The sequence below is a fragment of the Lentinus tigrinus genome (assembly GCF_003813185.1).
Source record: "Lentinus tigrinus ALCF2SS1-7 unplaced genomic scaffold L226scaffold_5, whole genome shotgun sequence".
Taxonomy (NCBI): Eukaryota; Fungi; Basidiomycota; class Agaricomycetes; order Polyporales; family Polyporaceae; genus Lentinus; species Lentinus tigrinus.
The window spans coordinates 1,367,980-1,392,049 of record NW_027137914.1 but is presented as its reverse complement, the minus strand read 5'-3'; the positions used below and the strand labels follow the sequence as shown (position 1 = coordinate 1,392,049).

At 58.0% G+C, this 24,070-nt stretch overlaps 8 protein-coding genes across 8 annotated transcripts; 3 read left to right on the top strand and 5 right to left on the bottom strand.

Annotated features, from left to right (window-relative positions):
• Positions 1–584: 584 nt before the first annotated feature.
• On the top strand, positions 585–1,836 carry L226DRAFT_297521 (uncharacterized protein). The gene is made up of 4 exons (XM_067673676.1): positions 585–663; positions 726–945; positions 1,000–1,126; positions 1,186–1,836. Exons 2-4 carry the CDS (start codon positions 760–762, stop codon positions 1,530–1,532), a joined length of 660 nt encoding a protein of 219 aa, XP_067539154.1. The 5' UTR covers positions 585–663; positions 726–759; the 3' UTR covers positions 1,533–1,836.
• Positions 1,652–3,217, bottom strand: L226DRAFT_457421 (uncharacterized protein; the record flags this gene model as incomplete). Its single annotated transcript, XM_067675366.1, has 4 exons — positions 1,652–1,795; positions 1,964–2,025; positions 2,152–2,941; positions 3,077–3,217. Coding segments are annotated over 4 exons (1,137 nt in total), but the record flags the coding sequence as incomplete, so codon positions are not given.
• A 1,870-nt stretch (positions 3,218–5,087) lies between these two features.
• Positions 5,088–8,025, top strand: L226DRAFT_531917 (HlyB/MsbA family ABC transporter; the record flags this gene model as incomplete). The annotated part of the gene is made up of 12 exons (XM_067680168.1): positions 5,088–5,106; positions 5,144–5,477; positions 5,540–5,564; positions 5,623–6,073; positions 6,134–6,256; positions 6,455–6,764; positions 6,841–6,922; positions 6,985–7,164; positions 7,252–7,535; positions 7,605–7,705; positions 7,762–7,858; positions 7,917–8,025. 12 exons carry the CDS (start codon positions 5,088–5,090, stop codon positions 8,023–8,025), a joined length of 2,115 nt encoding a protein of 704 aa, XP_067539152.1.
• Positions 8,026–9,927: 1,902 nt separating this feature from the next.
• On the top strand, positions 9,928–11,898 carry L226DRAFT_551233 (uncharacterized protein; the record flags this gene model as incomplete). Its single annotated transcript, XM_067682803.1, has 4 exons — positions 9,928–10,247; positions 10,384–10,697; positions 11,037–11,291; positions 11,388–11,898. The coding sequence occupies 4 exons, from the start codon at positions 9,928–9,930 to the stop codon at positions 11,594–11,596; spliced, it is 1,098 nt and encodes a 365-aa protein (XP_067539151.1). The 3' UTR covers positions 11,597–11,898.
• A 129-nt stretch (positions 11,899–12,027) lies between these two features.
• L226DRAFT_520869 (uncharacterized protein) lies at positions 12,028–13,680 on the bottom strand (the record flags this gene model as incomplete). Its single annotated transcript, XM_067678672.1, has 5 exons — positions 12,028–12,813; positions 12,878–13,352; positions 13,409–13,454; positions 13,514–13,549; positions 13,608–13,680. The coding sequence occupies 5 exons, from the start codon at positions 13,678–13,680 to the stop codon at positions 12,028–12,030; spliced, it is 1,416 nt and encodes a 471-aa protein (XP_067539150.1).
• A 1,149-nt stretch (positions 13,681–14,829) lies between these two features.
• L226DRAFT_531915 (3-ketoacyl-CoA reductase) lies at positions 14,830–16,828 on the bottom strand. Its single transcript, XM_067680167.1, has 9 exons — positions 16,713–16,828; positions 16,547–16,665; positions 16,455–16,491; positions 16,274–16,396; positions 16,096–16,224; positions 15,617–15,755; positions 15,394–15,565; positions 15,162–15,329; positions 14,830–15,098 (listed from the first exon to the last, which is right to left on the bottom strand). The coding sequence occupies exons 1-9, from the start codon at positions 16,759–16,761 to the stop codon at positions 14,991–14,993; spliced, it is 1,044 nt and encodes a 347-aa protein (XP_067539149.1). The 5' UTR covers positions 16,762–16,828; the 3' UTR covers positions 14,830–14,990.
• A 2,359-nt stretch (positions 16,829–19,187) lies between these two features.
• L226DRAFT_568194 (uncharacterized protein) lies at positions 19,188–21,748 on the bottom strand (the record flags this gene model as incomplete). Its single annotated transcript, XM_067684143.1, has 5 exons — positions 19,188–20,506; positions 20,559–20,633; positions 20,857–21,049; positions 21,108–21,343; positions 21,391–21,748. The coding sequence occupies 5 exons, from the start codon at positions 21,746–21,748 to the stop codon at positions 19,188–19,190; spliced, it is 2,181 nt and encodes a 726-aa protein (XP_067539148.1).
• A 401-nt stretch (positions 21,749–22,149) lies between these two features.
• L226DRAFT_520866 (uncharacterized protein) lies at positions 22,150–23,570 on the bottom strand (the record flags this gene model as incomplete). Its single annotated transcript, XM_067678671.1, has 6 exons — positions 22,150–22,365; positions 22,387–22,442; positions 22,494–22,782; positions 22,813–22,972; positions 23,176–23,427; positions 23,479–23,570. The coding sequence occupies 6 exons, from the start codon at positions 23,568–23,570 to the stop codon at positions 22,150–22,152; spliced, it is 1,065 nt and encodes a 354-aa protein (XP_067539147.1).
• Between the last annotated feature and the right edge of the window lie 500 nt (positions 23,571–24,070).

The following is a 24,070-nucleotide window of genomic DNA, read 5'->3' as shown; positions in this document are numbered from 1 at the left end:
TTTGTTCCGTGCAGAGAGTCAGAACCACGGGGAGTGCTCTCCGCGGAGAACTCCGGTGGAGAGTCCATGCAACCGGTCCGGTGGTCCATAGGGCGCTTATACTGTCACGGCCTCGCGCCACTCTCTGTAACGCCTCCCCCGACGTCCCGCCCTGCGCGCCGCCCGACGCTTTGTCTTGCGCCAATCCCGCTTGACGTTGTCGCTCTACGCTGGCCACAGTATGTGGCTGGCTCTTTGTTACATGATGCAGCAAAGCGTCAACCCCTCTTGTCAACATATTACACTGCAACCACTGAGAATACCGTCAAAATTTCCAGGTGAGGAGCTCGGTGACCTCAGGGTGCGTAGTGAGCAGGCGATTGAGCTCAAGAAGGCTTTTGGGTGGAGTTCTTGAAGGACTGTAACCACCATGCAGGCGCATGTGGCTTGCAAAGGCCGAGAGCGAGGATGTCACGCGTACTACGGCCATAGCGTCGGCGTGTCGGGGTGGGAGGCGGGCGCAGACGGGGTCACTGTGACCCACATGTGACGGACGCGTGTGGCTCTCTCCGCGGAGAGTTTTCTTAGTCGTCCGGACGTTCTCGGTCGGTGCATTGTAATATCCGAGACGTAAAGCTGCGATCGCCGCGCATCTGTCGACGCCCAGGCTGGCGTTCAGCCAAAGTGAGTTGCATGATCTCCAATACAATATTGGTTTCCAATGCATTAGACTTATTATATTGAAGTTATGCAGACACCCAGCCGTATCATCTACTGACTATGATATGGACCGTATCAACTCACTCGAGACCGAGAGGAAGGACACCCAGGGCCGCGTTCAACTCGGAGTCTACCATAACCTCTGCTCCTGTAGAGGTCTCGACTTTCCTAGGAGTCGCTGGACACGAGCACGTTAGCGGCAAGCGCGACAACGTGGTGGATGCTCGGCCCTCACGCAGCACCCCGGTGTGTAGGCCAAGCATGAGTGGAGCTGCTCGCCGTTCTGAACGTTCATGGAAGAGCTTAACCGTTCGTCACGCCCCGTCGTCGCGAGTTTGTCCGCCCACTGCGGCCCTAAACGACTCGATGCTTGTTTGCAAGATGAAGGCGAAGGGTCATAGACGGCAGTCACGACTGATCCATCCCCGTAAGTGCTCTCCAACACGGACATCTGGTCTTGTACTCGTCCTTCACGTAGACGTCCAGCGGCCTGGGACTCGGGACTCGCAACAAGTACAGCAGAACCGGTACCGACGACTTGTTCAATCATATTAAGTAGCATAGGCGGGACGATACAACTATTAGCGCGATACGGATTCCGGGTTCGGGGTTCGGGGTTCGAGTCTATAGTCCAGTCGAGGCTCATGGGGAGGATGCGATGCGATGCAATAATGTTACAAATGTCTATGACGGCTGCCGGAGGGAAGCTTCCTATGCCAATGCCAAAAATTCTCCAGCGCGGGCGGCCACGCCACGATGCACGATTGGTTCCTTCCTTCCCATCTTCCCTCAAAGCTCAGACGCTGTGTACTGTTGTACTGTGTAGTGAATGACGTCCAAACTTCAATACCCCCCCTTGGACCTCCGCTCGCTCCCGCTCGGGTACGAGCAGCACACACGCACCATTACGTCGACAACCAGCGACTGCAAGTAGGCGAGTAGTACGACACGGCTACGCCCGCTGCTCGGGAATGATGGGCAGAGGGCGACCAGCATCCGGTGGCTCACGGTGGTGATTGAGCGGACGGTGGAGCCACACGAGCTTCGGCGCAGGCCCTGGCGAAGGCTCACGCACCGCCTGGACAGGCTGCGGCGCCTGGATGTGCTGGACCTGCTGCACAGGCGGCGACGGGGCGTACGGCGGGGGTGGCATAGACATGGGCATGGGCATGGGCGCGGGCGCGGGCGCGGGCTCTGGCATCCCGCGGGGCGGCGGAGACATCAGGTGTGGCTGGGGAGGGGGTGGTTGAAGCTGGTGCGGCACCGGGGACGGGTCGCGCTCGCGCATCTTACGCGTCGCTTCCACCCATCGTCTCGTGCGGTCTTCTTCCTCCTGTATTGCATGGAAAGCGGACAGGGGACGGGGAGAGGGGGGACAAAGACAAACGCAGCTGAATACGCCTGTCTAGCGGAGGAAGACGTGCGAAGTACCCACCTCGTAGTCAGTCTCACTTCCGTCGCCGCCCCGTCGACGGTGCGGCATCTCCGTCTCGATGAACCGGTCGAAGGCCTCCAACGCACGCACCCGCTCCTCCTTCCGCCCCTTCGCGTACCCAGCCTCGTATCCCTCCGCGTACGACGCCTTCCGTCCCTCCTCGAAGCCGGTCAACCTACCCGCGTTGAACCCCTCCGTCCTGCCCGTCTCATACCCCACGTCCCGCCCCTCCTCATACCCGTCCTGGCGCCCCGCCTCATACCCCTCCGCACGACCATCCTCAAACCCATCGTCCCGCCCATCGCTATACCGTCTCCGCACCTCGAGCCGCCGCACCTCCTCCCTCCCCTGCTCCCTCGCCTGCCACTCTCTCAGCGCCTGCTCCGCCCTCCTCGCCGCCTCCCGCGCCTCCTTCTCAGCCTGGTCCGCCTCGCTCTTCGCCCTCTCCATCCTCGCCAGCTCCGCCTGCAGCCGCCTCGCCTCGCGCTCCGCCGCGTCCGCCTGCATCTGCCACCGCCGGCACTCCTCCTGCGCGCGTGTCGCGTCGAGCTCCGTCTGGTGCCGCCCCGCCTCCGACGCCGCGAGCCGGCTGCTCAGGTCCTGTACGCTGATCTCCGCCGTGCGCGCCCGCGTCTCCGCGACGTCCGCCCGGCGCAGCTCCTCCTCCAGCCGCGCGCCCGTCGACCGCAGGACCGCCTTCAGATGCCGCGCCTGCCGCTCTTCTTCCGCGAGCACCTGCGTCAGGATCGACGCGCTGTCGCTCTCGCGCTCCCGGTCGCGGTCGCGGTCACGGTCCTTCTTCCGCGGCTTTACGGTCGCGGTTGACGCGGTCTCGCTGCCACGGAGGGTGGAGGTGTCCCGCTCGCGGCTGGTATCGCGGGCCCTGTTGGACTCGGACCTTGCATGATCACGTTCGCGTTCGCGTTCACGTTCGGACGGAACCTCGGAGGACGCAGCGATACCGCGTGTGGTGGTGGGGGTGTGCGAGCTGGAGGAGGCACGTCGTGGCTTCTTGCGGTGTGTGAGGAGAGAGGTGAGGATAGCGGGGTCTCGCAGGATCTCATGTATCGGCGTAGGCGATACGCTTGCTTCCCGGAGCTCGTTGAGCAGATCGATGCTGCGCGCACAATTCAGGACACACGTCAGCACAGTTGATTTTGAATGGAGGTGGAGTGCATCGGCGCAGAGGGACGGGCGACTTACTCGTGGGCGCCTGGGGTATGGACGGCAGGTGGCGAGAATGATGTGTAGGACCTCGGAGTAAGATAACCTTGAGGGAATCCTAGACTTGGAGTGTGCAGTGCGCTGAGGGCAGGGGAGGGCATCCCAAAGTCCCCGGTTGGGAGGGAGAGTGTGTCGCGCGGAGGAGGGGTAGGAGGGAGAAGATGGGGGCCGTCTGGTGGCGGCACAGGGATGGGAGGAAGCTCATCGACGGTCGTCAGTTTGGGTTCACCGTGCATATGTGTGGGGATCGCGAGGGCTAGATAGGGCGGCGGGGACAGTTCTGGAGGCTATTCACGGAAGGGAGCCTGTGAGAGTGGGGTGGAAGCTCGGGCACTATTGAGTGCGTCGCACCCAGCGTCGGGAGCTGGCACAGTGACAGTGACAGAGAGAGGATGAGCTAGAGTGAGCGGTCGGCCGCGTTAATAACGTCTGTAGCTGCGCGTGGGGAGCCGGGGAGGCGAGCACAGAGATGTCAAGCTTTCGCAACGTGTTTGACATGTGCAGTCGGCAACTGACCGCGACCGCGCGTAGCCAGAGTTAGCGATCGCAAGTCAAACGGGGTCTCGAGAAACATGCACATCGGCGCAGAGAGGGTTGCGGACGCCATCTGAGATATCCGCACAGGGCATGCTGCGCCATTATCCACACCTCCACCCTCGCACTGCACTTGGTACGAAGCAGGCCCGTCCGAAGGGGTGGGAGCAGTGCTGGACGACGCCAATTGGGGAAGGTTCGGAAGTCGAGCCGTGGGTGGGCGCGTCGCGGCACCAAAGCAAGGCCTTGGGCGAGCCTGGCGAGACAAGATGCCGGGACTCGCCCTGAGAGCAGAACTGGGGGGCGCCAGGAGAAGGCAGATGATGAGGCAAGATAGGCTTGGAATCACTGGTCCGTCTCACCGCGAGAGATCTGCGGGCTGCCTCGTGTCGACTTATCGTCTGCGAACCTCTGCGTCTCCATTTAATGCCAACGCCTCCGCTCCAAGCCATGACACAGGGATCTTCCATGAGGCCGAATGCGTCGAATAGTCTAGACAATTGCGCACACCAGGTCCTCGCATTCCATGACATGACGACACGGTGTTCAGCGGTGGAGGGCTCGTCGTTCAACTAAGCTGTGAAGCGGCTTGAGATGTAGTACAGAGTCTCGAGGAATAAGCATGGCCGGTACTTTCGGGGAGTTGACCTGGTGAAGGAGGAAGCGAAGTGATGTGGTTCTATTGGCGGACGCGACGCGCGAGTACGGGTGATTCATAGGCGCTCGAGGCAAACATGGTCGCAACTATACAAAAGTCCTGACAGCAAGAAAACCATCGTGGACATACATACCATCAGCATGTTTGTCCAAACGTGAGCGACGTTTTTTTGCGCTATGCTCGGGCTCAGATCTCAGACCCCTCACTGACAGCACTGCACAGTCAGACGCGGCGCATGTGAACTCCTCCCCCTCCCACAAGATCGAGCAGTGGAAGGGTGCATCGTCAAACACACGCGCACAGCGGTTTGGGATGAGTACATCGAGGTCGACCCGGACGCGGGCAAGATATCGATTACGGCCATTGTGGAGGACGAGCCGAACTGCTTGCTAGTAAGTAGCTACGCCGCAGTCACCATCAGTCACAGCCGGCTCGCCCTCCCGCACGGCCTCTTTACAAGTTTCGGCGTAACGTTCCACGCAGCAACAGATTGCAGCATGTAGGCGCCGATATCCTTGGGATCCCACTACACTGTATATGAGCTCCCTCCTCCAAGGTTCCCACTGGCAGTCCGCCTCACCTCAACATGATAGCTATATCCCCGCAGTACGAGATCGTTCCCGCTCACTGGGGATCCGGGAGGGTAGATGACTCGCGGAAAAGAGTAGAACAGCGATACCCTCAGGCTAGTCGCGTTGTCAAGCACAGGCAATACGGCGTTTGGGATTGGTACGAAGAAAGGAACCCGGATGGAGAACACGCCGTCCTCGAGACACTAAGGGCCGCGTACTCGCAGTTCATCGAATGCGCGCCGTACGTGGCGCGGACGGTCAAGGACGTCATGAGCATTCCCGGGTGTGCGCTGCAGCTTGGCGTATACAGCGCGACAGAGCTGGGACTAGGCCTCACCCCTGCACTGTCCCTCTGGTACGTCTCTTCACACTCGCTTGACTTATTGGTATTGGTGTCGTATTGAGCGGCTTGGACAGGTACCAGGGTCAGCTCCTCGACATGGTATGTCACTTCTGTATGACGCATTGACTGAGTGCGCTGATTCACGTACTACTTCCAGATGGAGGTTGCACTGGAGACGGGCACGGTAGACTCCCAGCGTCTTCTGTACGTCTGTGCAGGCCGCATCGGGTGCACAATCGTATCCATGGTCCTGCGCAACGTCCGTAGGAGCGCCCAGCGTCGTCTCAACCGCCGTATCGGGCCCTGGTTCGCGACCCAGTCCTTCCGTGCGTGGGCGCGCCTCGACGTCCCAACGTTCTCTTCCACACAAGTCCAGAATCAGCTCATCTCCGGGGGCGTATCTGCCGGGCACACGACGATATGGCAGATGCTCCAGTCTCTGACCGAGATCGCGAGCAGGTGCGCCCAGCTGGGTGCGCAGACGTTCGTGCTCCTCAACGCGCTCAAGGGGCACCAAGGGGGCGCATTTCTGACCCTGGTGACGTTGGCGTCCGAGATCTTGCCTTATGTGTCGCAGTTCAAGGCGTTCTCAATGAGCGCCGCGTTCGGTCAGTCTGGATTGTGTCTGTTAGGAATCCTCAAAGATACTTATAGTACTACATCTTCAGCTTGGGCGTCGACGTCGAGGAACAAGGCGTACTTGAAACTGCAAGGTTGGAAGACGGCCGTCTCGAGTACACTGTACCGCAAGGAGTTCGTTGCCGGGAATATGGAGGATTACGCGATCTCCGGTAGGTTCCTGCCCACTCAGCGTAGTTGCCCAAGTATCTGATCTTGATTCAAGAGTTCACAAGTGCGTCGGAAGAGGTTGGGGATGATGACCGGCACTGGACAGAAATACAGCGCGATAAGATGGGTTCAGGCCTGATGGGATATCTCAACGAGCTGGGCACCCATCTCCCACAGGTTCGAAAACAAGTCTCATTTAGCTCGTTTGCGCTTGCTCAATGCTGATGATCGCATGGTGTGTCAGATCGCCTTCACTGTGGCTGCACTCAAGAAACCAAAGAACATGCCCGAGTCCTTGGCGTCGCTCAACCTTGTGCAAGCTGCCACAAGAGGATTCGCGTCGTCCGTCTTCGAGATGTACGCCCGGACACAGCGCGTGGGCGCTCAGCTCACTGCCCTGCGCGACCTCTACGAGATGGGCAATATCCCGAACATCGTTCCAGATGGGACCGTGCCTTTCCCTGTGGATCCCTCAGACAAGACAGGGTCGGGAATCTCGGTGGAGTTCAGGTGAGCGGCGATCCGTGCTGCAACCTTTCCTCGACGCTCTGATACTAGTACTGATGGTGTGCAAATCCGAGTCTAGGGATGTGACGTTCAAGTATCCAGATGCGAAGAAATATGCATTGCGTGGCGTATCATTCACTTTATCTCCGGGACAGTTATGCGTGAGTATATCCACTGGTCAACCGTCGTCCCATGGTTTCTCACACACGACACGGCTTGATAGGTTATCGTCGGGTCCAACGGGGCGGGAAAGAGCACCATACTGAAGCTGATTGTGCGGCTATATGATCCCGAGGAAGGACAAATTCTAGTCGGAGGCCATGACATCCGGACGCTCAAGCTGAAGGACCTCCGTCGAGCAATGTCGGTACTGTTCCAAGACTACACTCATTTTCCCCTGTCGGTGAGTTGAGCGTGGCTGAGCCCGGGCCATACGTCACCTGCAGCTGCAGCATACGGCGAACACCACTCACTCCCTGCACCGTGACAGGTCCGCGACAACATCGCGCTGGGAGACTTATCCGGGTGCGGAGACGACGAGCACGTCCGCTTGGCCGCCCGCCTCAGTGGCGCCGAGCCGTTCATCAATACGTTGCCCGACGGACTGGATACATATTTCAAGCGGCGCATGGTTGACCAGTGGGGCGGTCCTCCTGAGGGCTTCAAGACGCGCCTGGGAAATCCCTTCGACAGCTGTCTAGTACGGGAGGCAGCGGGCATCAGGACGTCGACCACGTTCGAGCTAAGCGGTGGACAGATGCAGCGTCTCGCCGTGTAAGTCCTTGGTCTCGTCATCCGTGAGTGTTGCTAGCAACTACCAGTTAACGCTTTGAATTGCGACAGAGCGAGAACGTTCATGCGGTCAGTTGTGCGCGACGATAGCGACTTGGGACTCCTACTATTCGACGAGCCCAGTGCGTCCCTGGACCCTGCGGCTGAACACGGTACGGCCTCCTGTTGCTCTCGGTCGTGTCGGGAAAACGAATTGAGGCTCCTCCAGACCTTTTCGACAGGTTGCGCGAGCTCAAGGGCAGCAAGACTATGATATTCTCGACTCATCGTTTCGGGAATCTGACGAGATACGCGGACCTAATTCTGTGAGTGGTTTCGGTTTTGGTTCTGGGCTCACTGCGATACTGATAGGCTGGCCAACAGATACATGAACGAATCGGGTATTGTGGAATCCGGCACGCATGAAGACTTGATTCGGGGAGAGGGGGAGTACGCGAGACTGTGGAAGTTGCAGGCGCAAGCGTTCATATGAGGATGGCAGTTGACGTTGATTCCGTGAAGGTGCACATGGAGTGTGAGATGAATTCGGGCACAAGCAGGAGCTGCGCGCCCGGTAGAGTACACGGGATCGGGTGTATACCTCGAGACAGCTCTATATACAAAAGAAAAACACCTGCGGAATGGTGTGCATACTTGCAGCTGGGCAGGCCTGAGATATATGAATATGTCTGGATAGAAGCTCGGTTCCGAACGTCCACATGTCGAAATGCGCACCAAGCGGCCTAACACAGGAGGCAGTGGGAAAGGTCGGCCAACTCGTCTCATGACAAAACCCTGGTCAGGAACTTCGCATACGGCCGTAGTAACACGACACCTCGCGCGAGAAAAGAGTCGGAAGGATGCAGAAGAACCCTGATGGATATCCTGCGGTCCTTAAAGCTTGGCGTGACACGCTCGTCGCCTCTTCCGCTTCGTCCACTAAGCCCGGATGGCGATGAGTGCGTTGTTGATCCACGTCGAAGAGGAGTTCAAAGTCTAGCTCCGGTGACCGAGAAAGCCTGGATCGCAGTGGCCAGTAGCGTGCGCATATATGCGCGTAAGTGTGCGGACAGAGTGATAGGGAGATGTACAGCGTTGACACATCAATGATAGGGTTCGCCATTAGAGGGACTAGTAGGGGATGGTAAGGAGGGATCCGTCGTATACCCTGCGCCTGCGGTCAATGCAACGCAGCTGCCACGAGCGCGGGGCGGTGAGCCCTGTTCCGCGAAGGCCGAGCATAGAACCACCACTCAAAAGCGTATCAGGCCGTCGGCCAAGTGGAGGCGAGCCTTCAACCTTGGACGGTGATTGTCTCCACAGGCGAGACAGATCGGAGAGACGAAGGGGTCGTCCGACTGTCCGAGGCACTGTTCGACGTCGTGAAGCGGGCCAGTAAGGGAACAGGTGCAGACTGCAGTTGGCAGGGGACAGCTGCATTGCCATGAGGATCTCTATGGCGAAATGTAGATCCATGTGCAGCGGGCCCGAACTCGGAAGATCCCTGCGGGCGAGATGAGACCCGACATATGAGCAACTCGACAACTCCGTGCTGGACTGGAGGCTTGAAGAAGGAACTCCCGCGCGCCTCTCGGGTCAGGGCCAGGGAGAAGCCCCGGTAGGCTGTTGGTGGCTTGTTCGGAGATCAGGCAACGTTCCAACGACGCAGGTACGTACTCACCTCGGTGGGAGTATCTGACGTGTCCGACACTTGTGGTGAGCACTCACTCACCTTCGAAGCTCGTAGTAGTCGCGTTTGGCAGCAGCACGTCGTGAAACCAGTGCGCAGCGCAATATGGACCTTAACTTGTACTTAGTCCAGTCGCGGTTGGCAAGGTCAAGGTTAGTCTTCGGATTCGGATTGCATTCCAACTGTCGTCCCGGACAGCGCGAAGAGGACAAGAGGACATACTGGCAGTGCGACATGGCGATGATGAGATCGCTATGGAATCGAGCAGTGCCACTTCCGCAGTGCTCGAGTGCTGTTCAACTCCAATCTCGGAGGTCGTAGAAACCTTGGTGTCGCGCGCGAGTGCACGACGGGATCTCTCGCGCTGCCTCGAACGAGCGAGAACTGACTGAGCCTTCGTCGCGTCGGTCTTCGCGCGCGACCTCGCAGCACGTCTTCTCGTCCGCGCGCTGTGACGCGCGATGGTGAAACATGGACGGCGAGGTCGAACATCGACGCCGGCGGGGAGGAGACGGAGGGAGACGAGCGCTGCAAAAGGACTGATGAGATGATCATGATGGATCAGGCAAAGCCTGTCGCGCCTTCGATATATACTCCAGCGTCGCCCCAAACGTTCCCCACATCCACCAGCACCTCCCCGCCACCGTCCTCACCACCGCCCTCGCCACCGCCCCAGCTGCACTCACCCCGACACAAACAACAGCGATGAGCACGACGGCAGCGTTGCCCCCGACCCCCAAGTCCCCCGGGCACAGCGTCGGCGCCCGCCGCAAGGGCACCAAGCAGCTCCCGACGCTCCCGCTCTCCGCCTTCACCCCGCCCAACACCGGCACGTCCGACAAGTTCCCGCTGCCCCCGAGTCCGAGCACCATCCAGCCAGAGGAGATCGTCGACGCCCACGTTATCGCCCCCACCGGCGATCTCTCGAGTTGGAAGTCGCAGGCTGGCCAGAACCTCGGCGGGCGGATAAGGGGCGTCGTCGTGTCGCTGCACGGCGCAGAAGACGTCGAGAAGGTGGTCCAAGAGTGAGTGTCGGTCGTCTTTGTCCTTCTCGCTTAGATCTGTCTCCTCGCGCGAGAGGCGGACTCGTCGGACTCGTGTCCCCTAGATCGTCGACGTCAATCGCACTTCGCTTATCTCGCTCTCTGCCCATTTTGCCAGTGTCTCCGCGGCGTCGTCCTCGACACCCGTCCTCGCCATCGCCGTGCCGTTCAAGCTCGAAGATGGCGTCCCCGCGTCGCCACCGTCGTACCTCGCGTCCGGCAGCACGTCCAAACCGACGATCGTCCTCTCCGCCACGTTTTCCACGTCCTCACAATCGGCCATCGACGCGCTTGCGTGGGCCCTCACCGAGGGCTTCACGGTGAACATCGACATCCAGAGCGATCTCCAGCAGGAGAGCGGTTGGGAGTCGTTTGAGGAATTCCTCACGAAGGCGACCGCCAGCCCAGACGCGAAGGGCAAGATCATCCTCTGTGAGTGTTTCCGCCACAGATCTCGACGCTGCTCGGATTTCCTGTTAGTCCCGAGTCGCGGTATCAGACGGCTGCAGTCGCATCATACGTCACTGCACTCCGACGTCAGAGGGATGGCAACGAGCCAAATGCTTGGACAGTCATGGCGCGCTTCTTCGCAGCGCGCCCTGGAGCAGGCACCGCACTCGAGCGCAATCCGCGGGACGCCTATCCAGCGCACATGCAGTGAGGCCTTCGTCTGTGCTCTGCACCCCAACAAGGATTGTGGAGTACTTACTCCAAGCAGCGCGGATGCTTCAAGTCGAACGTGAACCTATACTAACGATCTGGGATACACAGCGAACATCCTCCCGCCACCAGACGACCTCACGTTGCCCATCTTCAAGCTGCTCACGCACCCCACGTACCGAAGCTATCAGAGCCACACCGCCTCGCTCTCGCTCTTCGCCAACCTCTTCGTCAACTTCCTCCCACCAGCCTGGGGCGCGCCCACCCCGCCCACTCCCGCCCCCCCATCATCCGAAGACGCCGAGAAGGCCGCAGCCGAGGCGGAGAAACTCAAGCTCGAGTGGAAGCGCAGGCTCAAGATGTACAGTGCGTAACTTCCCATCTGTGTGGCATATATATATATATATATGTATGCTGTGTGGTGCGATATTGACTTGACCGACTCTGATCCTGTCCAAATAGTCGGCCCTGCGATCGAGGCGTTCGGGTTCCAACGCGTCCTCTTCGGCTCCTCTCCCGCTGCACCATTAACGGGCACCTCGCCTGCGTCCAGCGCTGGGGACTGGTACGAGCTCGCGCGCGAGTCGTTTGCGGAGCTCGGCGTCGAGCAGGACGCCATCGACGCCGTGTTCGCGCAGAACGCGAAGCTCGTGTACGGCGCCTCGTCATAGATCCCTTCGCAATTGTGGGACAAGTAGACGTCCCGGGGGACTTTGTTTGTTACATGGGTTAGACGCGACATGATGGAAGCTCTCATGACTGGTAAGGGAAAAGTGATCGCCGTATGGACGCTTGCCGAGCCTGCTGTATGTTTGTGACGATATCAACTAGGAGGGATGCGTATCTGTTATTTATCGGAATATATTGTGCTCTTGATCACGATGTTAGCTCGGTCTGTACGAGCACGTTTGGGGGACGATGGATGCTATATCGACGTGGATTGATTGAACACATTGCTAGGTAGGTAGGTAGGTACACAACCTCGGGTTTTAAGAATGGGTATGGGTTGAACGGTGAACGTTGAGAACTTGAGAGAGCTAGCAGAATGATAAGAGCCGCGAACTCACGCCTCAAACTAAGCGAAGAGCACATACAAGAGAACCTAGGTGAGCGTCGGCGTGGTCCAGTCGATCCAGTTCGCCTGGTTCCAGGTGACGCCGTTGAACTGGTTGTTGGTCGCAAAGGCGGTCGTGTTCACGTTGCTCTGGCCGAGGAGGAAGCGGTCAAAGAACGCATTCAGCTGCGGGGTCAGGCTCGACGGCCACGCGCAGTGCGCATGCCCGCCAACCTGCTCGAACCCATGCAAGTCCGGGACGCCGAGCGCCTGCCACACGGTATGCGCGGCGGTCATGCACCCGAACGAGCTGAGCGGGCTCAGCCACACGTAGTCCGTGTTCTCGAACGAGATCATCGGGCGCGGCGCGACGAGCGCGGCGAGGAGGTGGTGGTCGAACGGCAGCACGCTCAGGTTGTTCACGTAGTTGGCGAAGTTGGTCGAGAACCACACGTTCTCCGTCACGATCTCCGTCGCCGTCTGCACCTGGCTCCCCGAGTCCTGCTCAAACTTGGACAGCCGCCAGCACGCGTCCCCGCCCGACCCGGACTCCTGCGGGATCGTCAGCGCCACACGCGGCTCGAGCGCGCCCGCCATCAGCGCGCCCTTGCCGTCGCGCGAGCAGCCTGTCACGGCGACCTTCTGCGGATTGATGTTCGCGGAGGGAGTCTGTTCGAGCGCGTCAATGATGCGGCTCACGCCCCATGCCCAGGCGGTCATGGCGCTGGCGGTCGCGCTCTTGCCGTAGAGGTTGTAGAAGAGCCCGACGCCGCGGCTGCTGCTGGCGTCGTTCTGCTGTGCCATGTCAGAGTTGGCGTAGATCATAGTCGCGATCTACATACACACCCGTTTGTCAGCGCTCACTGCAGTCGGTGCGGGATAAAAGGATGCAACTCACGCCAGAGGGGACGGGGAGACTCAGCCCGTCATACGCAATCACGAGAGGCCAGCCACCAGCGGGCGGGCTCCCAGAGGGGAATGTGATCTTTGGGGAGAAGGTGATAGAGCTGCCCCCGTTGCTCACGGTGATGGCGAGCGTGCCCGAGGTGCCGGACTGGGTGAACTGCGCCGAGACTGACGATGGCGGGCCCGGGAGGGCACCAGCCTCGTAGCCCTCGACCAGGGAAAGGATCTGTGCGCGCCGGCACTCCCAGTCCTCCTTGGTCTTCACTGCAGTACCGTCATCGAAGAGGAAGGGGTTAGGGAGCTTGGTGTTACTGTAGCCGGAGACGGTGGACGGGGTAGAGCAGGAGCCGGGGACGGCAGTCGACGTAGCAGGGGTGGACGTGGGTGCGCTTGGCGAGGTGGTCGGGGCGGAAGTGGGTGCTGGGGCGGAAGTCGTAGTAGGCGCAGCAGCACCAGGGAGGCATTGCCTAACCCATAAAAGGTCAGCGGAGTGAGAGGACGAACGAGTGATTGTGAGACTGACGAGTAGTATGAGTTCACGACCGTACACACGGAACCAGACACGCAGCCTATACAGCTTCCCCATTAGTGATCCGCCAGGACAAACGGACTCCGTACTCCGACTCACTGGTAGCGCCAGACCAGCCAATACCTCCGCACTGGCCTGTAATTCAGAGTGGTCAGGATGAGAAGTCAATAGAAGTGCCACTGCGCTGACGTACCCCACACGGGCGACTGTGCGCGAGTGACCTGCAGAAGAGCGAAGGCAACACTGACGGCGGTGAAGAGCTGCATCTTGCCACACGGTCAGTCTTCGTTGAGACAATGCGCCTCTACCCCATGTCTTTTATACAGGAGCAAATAGCCCCTCCCGCGGCGCCCGAAGGCAAAGGCACTCCGAGGAAGCTCCCCGTCTGAATGGCACACACAGAACGGCCCGCCTCGTACCACGTCTGCATGTCAACGCACCAGCGGGGCCGGGACATACGACTAGCAGCGCGAAGCCGCGTGACTGCAACGATGCTCGAACCTTCCGCTGACGTCCGTTCTGCACATAGAAGGCCCCACGTCCGACATATAGCAGAAGACGTCGGGTTCTGTACACGGCCTTTGGCGTAATTGGGTCTACTCGCGTGTGTGTTTCGTCGGGTCAACACCGGGCACCACTCTCGTCTAACCGAGGACTAGCTTGAGAATACAGCTCTGAAGAAGCAGCATGGAAAGGGACAAGGACTGACGCACCGACGCTGTTGATCAGCCGAGTCGAGACGCTACCGAAGGACTGATGGTCAAGAGTAGAATTTCCCCGAGGACGCCATCGAAAGCCTAATCGAACCCGTACCAGCTGACGGGGCCGCATGACAGGAAAGTCGTGTCGTAGGGTGGCCCTTGATGCACTCGCGCTATATAGACTCCGTTCTTTCAGCACGTGCGTCATGTTCTCTATGTGACCCGCGGGCCGCGCTATGCATAGACCTCGGAAGTTGAGAGGCGAGAGGCACTTACGGTCACAACTCACTCGACAGCCAGCAGCCCGAGCATTATTCAGAGCTTGTTCCGTCGGAATGCTGAAGGAATGCATGTTCTTCCTGAGCTTGTTCCGGCCGCCGTTTGTGGCAAAACGAGAACACTGATTCTGAATGCAGACGACGACAAACTCCCAATGGGATGCTTGCGTCCGCGACCTTGGCATCTTCGGCTTAAATGTAGAGCCGTCGAGGAAGTCTAGGTGTCTAATTGCCCGAGCCGTACTAGGGCGGTACCTTAAAGATGCAGTCAGCAGCTTGGTGAACGCATGCGGCGGCAGTACTCACAAATGGAAATGACGAACACACTGCACTCCAGGTGGTTGTGTCTCGTGTGTGGTGTCGACAAGACTCGGCGCTCGGCGCTCGCCGGGGGGTCGGGCTGGACGAGCAAACGATATGGTGGCTACTCTTGAGTTGGGCACGAACGTGAAGTATGCTGTGTAGGTCGTCTCGTTATACTATTCATATTACTGTCACATTAGGTACTATTCCTCGGTCGTCAGTAACAGGTTTTATGACCGGGAGCAGCTTTTGAGTCGTCTCAATAGTAGTCCATACTGAAGATGAGATATAAGCTCATTGCTTCTTCGCTTCGCGCTCCATCTTGCGCAGCGCGCGACGGCGGATGTCCTTGTGCAGGTTGTGGGTGTAGCGGACGAACGCCATATTCCACCCAATCACGTTCTGCGAGTCGAAGCGTAGCGCGGTCAGTAAGCCGTCCCACAAGCCACGAACATGGGTGCGTACCATGATGTAATCGAGGAGAGCGTGGCCCCAGTAGGGCGTGACGAGGCCGGGACGCTTCGTCCAGAGCGCACCGCACGGAAGGGTAATCTTCGAGAGCACGCTGCGAACGAAAGTCTTCGGCATCGGGATGAGCGCGCTTGCACGGCGAATCTTGGACATGTTCGAGACCTAGTAACGATCCCGTGTTCGCTCAGATGACAGGTGGAGGCGAAGACAACAGGGCGAAACATACCACGAAGTAGGTGTTGACGCATTCGACGTCGATACCCTTGCCGCGCACCTCCTCGGCGAGGGAGCCAGTAAAAGACGATATGAAGGCCTTCGTGCCGGCGTAGGTGCTGAGCATGGGGGACGCGACGCTGCCTCCAGAGAAGGATGTCATGTTGAGGATCAGGCCACGCTTCCTGAAGAGCCCGTGAGCTACCAGTGTACCAGAAGACACACCGAGACCATACCTCTCGACCATGCCGGGGAGAATCATCTTAGTGAGCCGGACGACGGAGTTGACGTTGATGTTGACAATGTCCTCCATGTCCTTGTCCGAGCAGAGGTGGAACTCCTCGGGATATGCGTAAGACTTGCCTGCGTTGTTGACTGATATTGAGGCAAAACGTCAGCAATTCTGCGTTAGAAAGGGCACGGACTCGGGGCATGGGTGCAATGCGCTGAAACAGCGTGCACACCAGCTCAGTTTTGCGTTTTCATATGCATCCTAACAGTAACAGTATACCAGTGACCAGCCCAGCTCATGCGCAAGATCATCTAGTCTGTACACGGGGCTTCTTACTTGGCCATGGGCATCGTGCATGATTCCTCCGAGCACTCATGTAGTTGTGGAGTGCTGCGCGAACGCACTCTGCATTCTCGTACAGAGCGAAGCTCTCGCGATTGGGACGTTTGGGAAGCAGAGTTGACGCAACACGCGTGGACTCACCAAGAACACCAATATCAAGACCCGCGAGCTCGTGCTGAAGTCTGCTCCATTGGGCTTCGTGGTCGAGCTTGGAGAAGTCCATGGTCACGGCCTTGGCGTGAACCTTCTTGTTGCCAGTTGACTTCGACTCTGCAACAGTGAGCTGGGCAGTTACGTCTCACAGAACAAGCACACGTACCGATTTCTTGCACCAGAGTAGCAAGCGCGGTCGTGTTGCGGGCCGCTACCACAACGTTGAAGCCGTTCTGCGCAAGCTGGAGCGCAAATTCACGACCAATGCCCTCCGACGCCCCTGTCACGACTGCACCGACGCGTCAACACTCACGAGAGTTCGTTCTGAATGTATGCAAAGTACTCACCAGCCCACGCGCCCTTCCCAGCACCATACTTCTTGAGCTATCCAAGAACATACGTCACTAACACTGACACACTCCTAGCAGACCGCACGTACACTCTTGCCCGAGCCCACAAACGTCTGCAGCAGCACGAACAGCGTCTTCAGCGCCCATCTGGCCACGGAAAACCCGCCAACGACGAGCACGAAGAGGGTGAGCTTCGGGTAGTCCGTCACTGGCGGCTGTCAGCACGCGTTATGATGACACGTCGTGTGCACTCACCCAGAACATGAGAAGAAGGAATTTGGACTGTAGACAATAAGGCCGCCATCGCGTGAGCAGGAAGCAGATGTGCGTCCACCGAACGGCTCGACGAGGAGATAGGTGGTGGTCGGGTACGAAGCCGCGTCCAGCCCTTGGACCGTGACGCGCCCCAGCGCCTGTAGGGCGCTGTCGCTATCCGCAGGCAGCCTGAGACGCATGCACAATTGACCGTACTCGGTGACTAGTTCATCAGGACGAGAACGTACTCAATGGCGCAGGCTTCTCGGTACGGTTGGATTGGGGTGGAAGATTGTAGCATAAGACAAATCTATGTTGGCTACTGGCAAGCGGTTCAATAGCATTATCCTCACGCGGACGAAGCTACTCTACGCCCGACGAACTCGAGATACTGCTGCTCGAACAAAGGAACCGTGTGGCCAACGGCTTGCGGGAGGATTGCCTGGAAGTTAGGCCCATACGTCGCGTTCGAGAAGGGCGTGCTGGAATACCCGAAGACTATAGTCTACTGCTTAACCGCCTCCCACAAGTTCTGTCGGTACAAGGCGATATCACTGCAGGCGAAACACCATCAGCACTCGAGAAATCGTTTCGTCCACACGGTTGCGCCCACCACTCCTCGTCCGTCAGAATGAGCTCTAAGGGAAGAGCACTCCGAATTTCAGGTGGTCCCGGGAGTGAGAGGCAATCCGCGGGCGGTCGACGATCATGGGAGGACGTGCCGACAGCAGAGAGGTTATCGAGTCAGCGTTGAACGTTGACACCCCAGATGACAAACACCTAACGCCGCAGAAGCAATTCCCAAGGAGTCGCTACCACCAATCGTGCGTTAGCGTCTTGTTCGAGGAGACGTCCATTGTGAGGCTGCGCTACACGAAGTTGAGTATCTCGCCACGTCATAATGCAGTAATCGAATGCTCACCGAGGATGAGTACTGCAGGACGTAGTCGTATGACTCAGGTGATCGCACAGATAGAGGATCACTGTAGTGTCTCCTTGTAGTCTGCAATGCATGGTTGTTAGCGTAACAGGCCCTGTCCGCAAGAACCATACAATGAATGGCCATGATCAACAGCGGATTGGCGACGACCCTTATCGTCTTGTAGACGTACATGGCTTGTTAATATTTACGCCAAAGTCGGTGATCTGATAGAGTGTAGAAAGCGAGCACGAGACTCGAGCACGCTGAGAGAGAAGGTCTGGGGATCCTGTCTGTCTCAAGAGCGGCGACCTCGGATTCATACAACGCAGCAACTAGGCTTCTCTCGCTGCGATGCGCACCCAGCCCTAACAATAAAAGATTATGAACCCTTGGCAGTGCGACTGCGGAGCAGTCCAACGCGCATTGAGCCGTGAAAATCCCGCTCTGCAAGGAGCAGCAAGGTCAGTGCTAGTCTCGTCGGCGAGTTGCATTAGTACGGTTCTTTCAACATGACGGTTACATGCTGTTATGAGTCCACCGCGTGGCGTTCTGGCGGAGGAGCTTGAGGAAGTTCGTGAAGTCACCTGATCATCACGACAATCAGGCTAAATAAGCCTGGCACGTATCCCCCCGCTTGCCAGGCTAACTTAGCCTGAAGTCCGCTCTGTCTCTCACTGCGAATAACCGGACGAATAATGTCCCCCTTTCCTTGTAGAGTAGGAGGTCGTCCCGGGCGTATTGGGGACCTGGGCTCTCCTCGGCACGCTCTCGGCAGCTCGCCTCGCCGCCCATGGCGGTTGATATCAACCGCCGCGTCGGCTAGCGTGCGCCCTCCCGCCGCCCGCCCATCACCCCGCCCGCGCGCTCGCTGTCTCCCTCCCCCCGCCGTCGCCGTCCCCGACAGCGAGCTCGCTATCTCCGCCAGTTCTCCATCGATTCGCTCCGTTCTTTTTGCAATCTTGTAGTAGTTTTCTATGCGAATTCAATGGTATTGCTTGCCAGTAGTACAGAGTGCGGGAACAGGGCGGGACAAGAGAGACGACGTCGGGGAGAAGAGCGTCAAAAATTGTGGCTGGAGGTAGCCATGGCGCCGGACCTAATGACATCAGGAGCCCCAGGCCCGAGGTCTACCCGGCAAGCCGGTGCCTGGACGAGCCTCGTGGCTCGCAGATCCGCGCGCCCCATCCCGACGCTCCCGCCCATTGTCGCCGCCGGTGAGGACACATCCTCCAGGAGATGAGTATTTCTACAGCATTTGAACAAATGCTATAGCACAGAAGTGTGCACACTAGTCGTTCAGTACAATATATTTGTGGGTCATTTCAACTTTTACTTACTATTAGAAGGCCATCTAAGCGAGCATTCATTGATGGAGTAAGTAAACATAAGTACGCATATCTAACGAGCGATAACGTTTATGACATTGTATAAGTAAGGCGAGCTATACAGAATTCATTCATGGAGTAAGTAAACATAAGTACGCATATCTAACGAGCAATAATGTTTATGACATTGTATAAGTAACGCGAGCTATACAGAAGCGACTAGTTAGTTCAGAGTCCAGGACTCGGTGGGAAGGGCTGGGAAGTCAAGGGAATAGACAACGCAGGTGTGAACTGAAAGGTCGGCAATGTGTTGAACTGGAAGGTCGAGGACGGCTCAAATGAGAACTCATTGGGCGGGATGGAATGCGAAGGTAGATCGGCGGGAGGAGGAGCATGTATGCCTGACATCAATGGAGGTGGGAAAGAAGGCTGGGGGGGAGAGAACGCGGAAGCGGCGGACGGGTTGAGGGACGTCAGCTGGGGAAGCGCTTGTGCAAGGAGAGGTGTGTTGTCAGCGCTCTGAGAGGGGTCTGGAGCGACGGGAGCTGACGGAGCCGCAGGTACACCACTATGGTTTTGTGGCGCGCTGGCCAGTGCAGCTCCAGGTGCGGTTCTCTTGCGGCGGGGCTTCGGTTTGCTCTTCATGGTTGTCCTAGTGTTTTCTTCAGGGACAGTATCAGACTCGGTCATGACTGCAGACTGTGCGGGGACGTTCAGCGACGTCCGGGATGGGTTCGGCGTCTGGAATGGATTCTCGGGTTCGGGCGTCAGGGCACCAGGGGAGGGAGAGAACGACAGTCGGTCAGCGGAGGGAGCGACGGGAGGAGCGGCGGAGGGAGCGGCGGCGGAAGGAGCGACGGCGGGAGCGGCGGCGGAAGGTGCGACGGCAGGAGCAGCGCCCTGAACGTTCTCGCCGGCCTTCTTGCGCTTCTTCCCCTTGTCAGAGCGCGTCTTCCGGGCCTTCGGGGGCTGGAACGAGCCACCGGCGACCGGATTGACGGAGTTGATGAAGTTAACGGCCAAGGGAGCAGGACGGGCTCGTTTTTGCGGTGCTGCCGCTGAGCTGTCTCCCTCGGCGGCTCGCTTTTGGCCAGTAGTTGCGGCGCTATTACCGTTGTCGAGAGCAGGTGCAGGAGCACCGGAAGCTGAAGGTATGGCGTCCGAGGGAGTGGTAGCGTCCGGGGTCGTGGAATCTGAGTTCTCAGCCCTAGTAGGTGAGGGCCCGAGAATCCGGACAGGTTCGCCATCATCTTCTTCGTCGCGCGCGGCGGCCTCGGCGCGTGCAGTGTCTTCATCGTGATCTGGGGCGGCGGCAAGGTATCGCTGCTTCCAAGCGGCCCATTCCTTGTCTGGCATCGAGCGGAAGCGCGTCGTATTGTTCTCGAAGGAGGCGAGAACTATCTCAGCTTCTATGAATGACATATTGCTTGGGCTATGGAATGTAGGGATGGGCCAGTTGTCGACGACCACGCCATGCTTGGTGGTGATTTGCTGGTCGAAACTGTCGTAATACATACGCTTGATGGTGCCGCGCTTACATGCGTCCTCTGCAGGCCAAGAATGAGGTAAAGCATGCGTGAAAGTTGGACGAATACGTACTCAGCTTTGTAATAATCAGGCTAGCCAACTTTGCCTTGAGGAGCAGCGTCTTCTCAAGCTGATTGCTCACCATGCCTGTGAATACCGTGACAGATCAGTTCCCAGGACGCAAAAATTAGCACTGGGCGAAAAGTCCAGCGACATACCCACCCAGGGATACTTTTTGGCCGGTTCTCACACAGACAGTGTGAGAACCGGCCAAAAAGTATCCCTGTGTCTTGAAACCGGTGAAAAGGCGGCCGGAAGGTAACCTGCGCGGCGTCTTTGTACCTGCTTCTGGCCCAATTTCATGACGTACCGTCGACACCGCCTATACAATAGGCCTCCATGCGCACGCCGTTCTCGGAGAGGCTCGCGTTCGTGACCATTTCAATGAAACCTTTTACACGATCGGAACTGTAATAAATAACAGGCTTATTGTAAGCCGTGTGCTCCGCGCGCACGGCTGCGAAATAGATCTCGATCCCAGTCCGGTCGTGCAAGTTCTCCATCTGTACGCAGATAAATCAGCATGGAGTGAGTGTGAACGATGGAAAGTGGCAGGCTTACTTGGTTATAAAGCGAGCTGAACGTCTCGCGGATGTCCATGAATTTCGCCAGCGAGAGATTGCGCACCCCATGAGCGCGAGCGTCCCGGCGCTCCTCGAGCTCGCGAATCTTGTCAGCGGTGAGCGCGTCCTTCTCCTCCTCCGACAGCGTGGACCATTCTTCGCGAAGCGTCTGCATCAGACCCTGGGTGTTGACGCGGTCTAGATGCTTGGTCGGCCCATGTTCCTCTACTAACGCTGTGTGGACATGAGTACACGGCAGGAACGCGTCTCGCGGTGCGTACCCTGGTTGCGTTTTTCCATCTGAATGCTCAGCCACGCTTGCCAGCGCGATATCTTGCGCTTGCTCGCGGTGTATTTGGGCTGCTGCATCATGTACTGATGCCACCAGTCTGTTGTGTGCTCAGGGACCGCGTCGTGGAGGTCGGTCATGAGGTCGGACAGTGTCTTGCGAGCTTTCGCGACGGCCGCCGCAAAGCGCGTGTCGTAGTCTTCGCGTTTCTGCTTCTTCTTCTCCAGTTGTTCCTCAGTAGGCTTGACATATTTTTTGCGGTGACGGCTGGGATTTTGCGTGCGCGCCCCGCCGTGTGTACGGTCCTCATTGGGTAACTTGAGGACTCCGAGTTCGTTCAGAATGGGCATTTACGTGAGAGAACGCGAAGCGAGAGCGTGGGTGACAGCGGGGAGACGGGAGCAATTGCGAGATCTGGGAGAGAAGGTCAACTTACGTGGGACGTTCAAGTTCCAGCCAACAAAAAAATCACGTGAGCATGAAGCGGAGACAGACTCGTTGATGCGGGGGCTCTCGCCGATTCCAAGTCCGACCCAGTCAGATTCGCAATATATGCAGGAAAACATTCCGCGGTCGATCTGAGCACCACAAGTGCAGAAGTGCAGAATGAATCATTGTTTGATCAAACCTGAGGTGAAAGCAAAGTGGGCGAGTTGCAGTGAGCACAAGGGAGGAGGGTATGCAACACAGTATTATTGGAACAGATACAACAGCATACAAATTTGAGGCCAACAGGAGCGTAGCGACTTCATCACCAGATGGGGAGCTGAATTGTGTCCCAAAGGGCCTCGGCGTACTTCTCAGGCCAACCCAAGTCCTGATCCAACGTAAAAGCGAATGCGTCGCAGTTGATACTGTAAAGGCGCGCCTGCAGAACGCGTAGACGGTCCTCGTCATCGGCCTTGAGCTTGCGCAGGATCTCGTCGGCCTCCTTGCCAAACGTGAGGGCGGGGCCGTCGGAGGCCATCTACGAAGGAGGCGGCTGGACGAGACTGCGCAGGAGGCGGGTCTCTTCAGGAAGAGATCGCCATATCCATTGCGTGACTGTGAAGAAACATCAGTAATTCGTTTGAAATGAACGCGCGAGGAACGTACATTTGGAGGTTGGGTTCACAGGCGATGAACGGCCCTGCTGGAACTCGTTCGTAGGCTTCGCAATAGAAGCGTTCTTGACGGGCGACGTGCTGCGGCTTCGGGCCTTCGTGGGCGAGACGCTGCGGCTGCTTCCTGGGCTCATGGGCACCCAGGAAGCATCGGGCGGCGAAGCGAAGCGAACCGTCGGGGTGGGGATGTCCTTGCGCGGGTTGAGCGGATCGAAGGGAGCGGATATCGAGGGGAATATCAAAGGGGGCGACGTTCGGTGTGGCGACATGGCGGACACAATCTGAGCGGGGGGGGATGATTGACCACTTACTCGGATCCCTGGGAGAATCTTCTTGGGAGGCGAAGGCGGCGGCAGGGACTGGGACATGTAAGGCTCCTTCTGGATCATGAAGATCAGCGCATCGCGAAGGGTAGAGAATCCCTTGTACTTCGGGAAGCGAAAGTTGTCTACGAGGTGCTGGAGCTTCGACCTGGAGGAGAAGCTGTCAATATACAACATCAGCAGAGTAGGGAAGGGCCTACGCGCATGGCGGGCGAGGATGAGCGAGTTCGGAGGGAGTACGAGTTCAAGATCGCGACGATGCAGACTCGGATCACGGGCCTCGAGCGGGATCTCCAGGACGTGCAGGATCGGGAGCAGAAGTGGATGGATGTGGAGTATGGGCGAACATACCACTCATAGTCAACCCATATTCCAGTCTCCGACCCATAAACAATCGCGTGAAACCTCTTGTGCTTGTCGAGAGCTTGGCGAGCGGCGCGCTGATGTTTGAAACAGTTCAAGAAGCCTTCGTAGTCGTTAGGCTTGACAGAAGCGAATATCTCGTGGTTGAGATCGTTGACGGCCTCAGCGTCCTCCTTCTTCTTACAAGTCACCACAATCGGAACCAGCGCTTTGTGATTCCCGATCGCTACTCCCTCCGGACTGTGGATGGGTCAGCGGGCGAGGAAGCAGGGGACCTAAGACGGTACGTACCGCTGGTTCTCGTAGACACCCGATATGTCCGGATCGCCCCCCAAAACAACCGAATATTCGGTAGGTCGAGTCTTCAGAGTACCGGCACTCATGCGTGCGAATGACTAGTGGACGATATGGGAGAGAGGAGCGAGGATCGTCGTGGGTGGAAGTAGGAAAGACACAAGCGCTAGTAAGACGGTCCGCAATTCAGAGTGCATGAACGTGCACTGCACCGGAATGCGCCCATTCCGCGCTTCACGGTAACGCCTCTTTTTGCTCTCCCCATCCTGTTTCTGCTTGAATGGCCACAAAAAAACAGTATCGTATTCTGTGTGCTATGTACTATCTACCAGCCTGAATTATAAGTGTGATCTTCAGTAGAACATATACAAATTGCAAGTCAAGCATAGCGTGACCGTTGCCTCCTGGCCATGCCTTCCGCAATTGACTGCCTCCGCACTCGTGATCTTCATCCGACACCCCGAAATTTATGCACACAGCTTTCAAAGTGTTCATTATATTGATTCCGCTCCGTCCGAAGAGGTGCCGCGAAGTGCTTGTCGCACTAAAGCCTAAAAGTGGCCTCTCCTTCGCGGTGGCTGTTAACGCT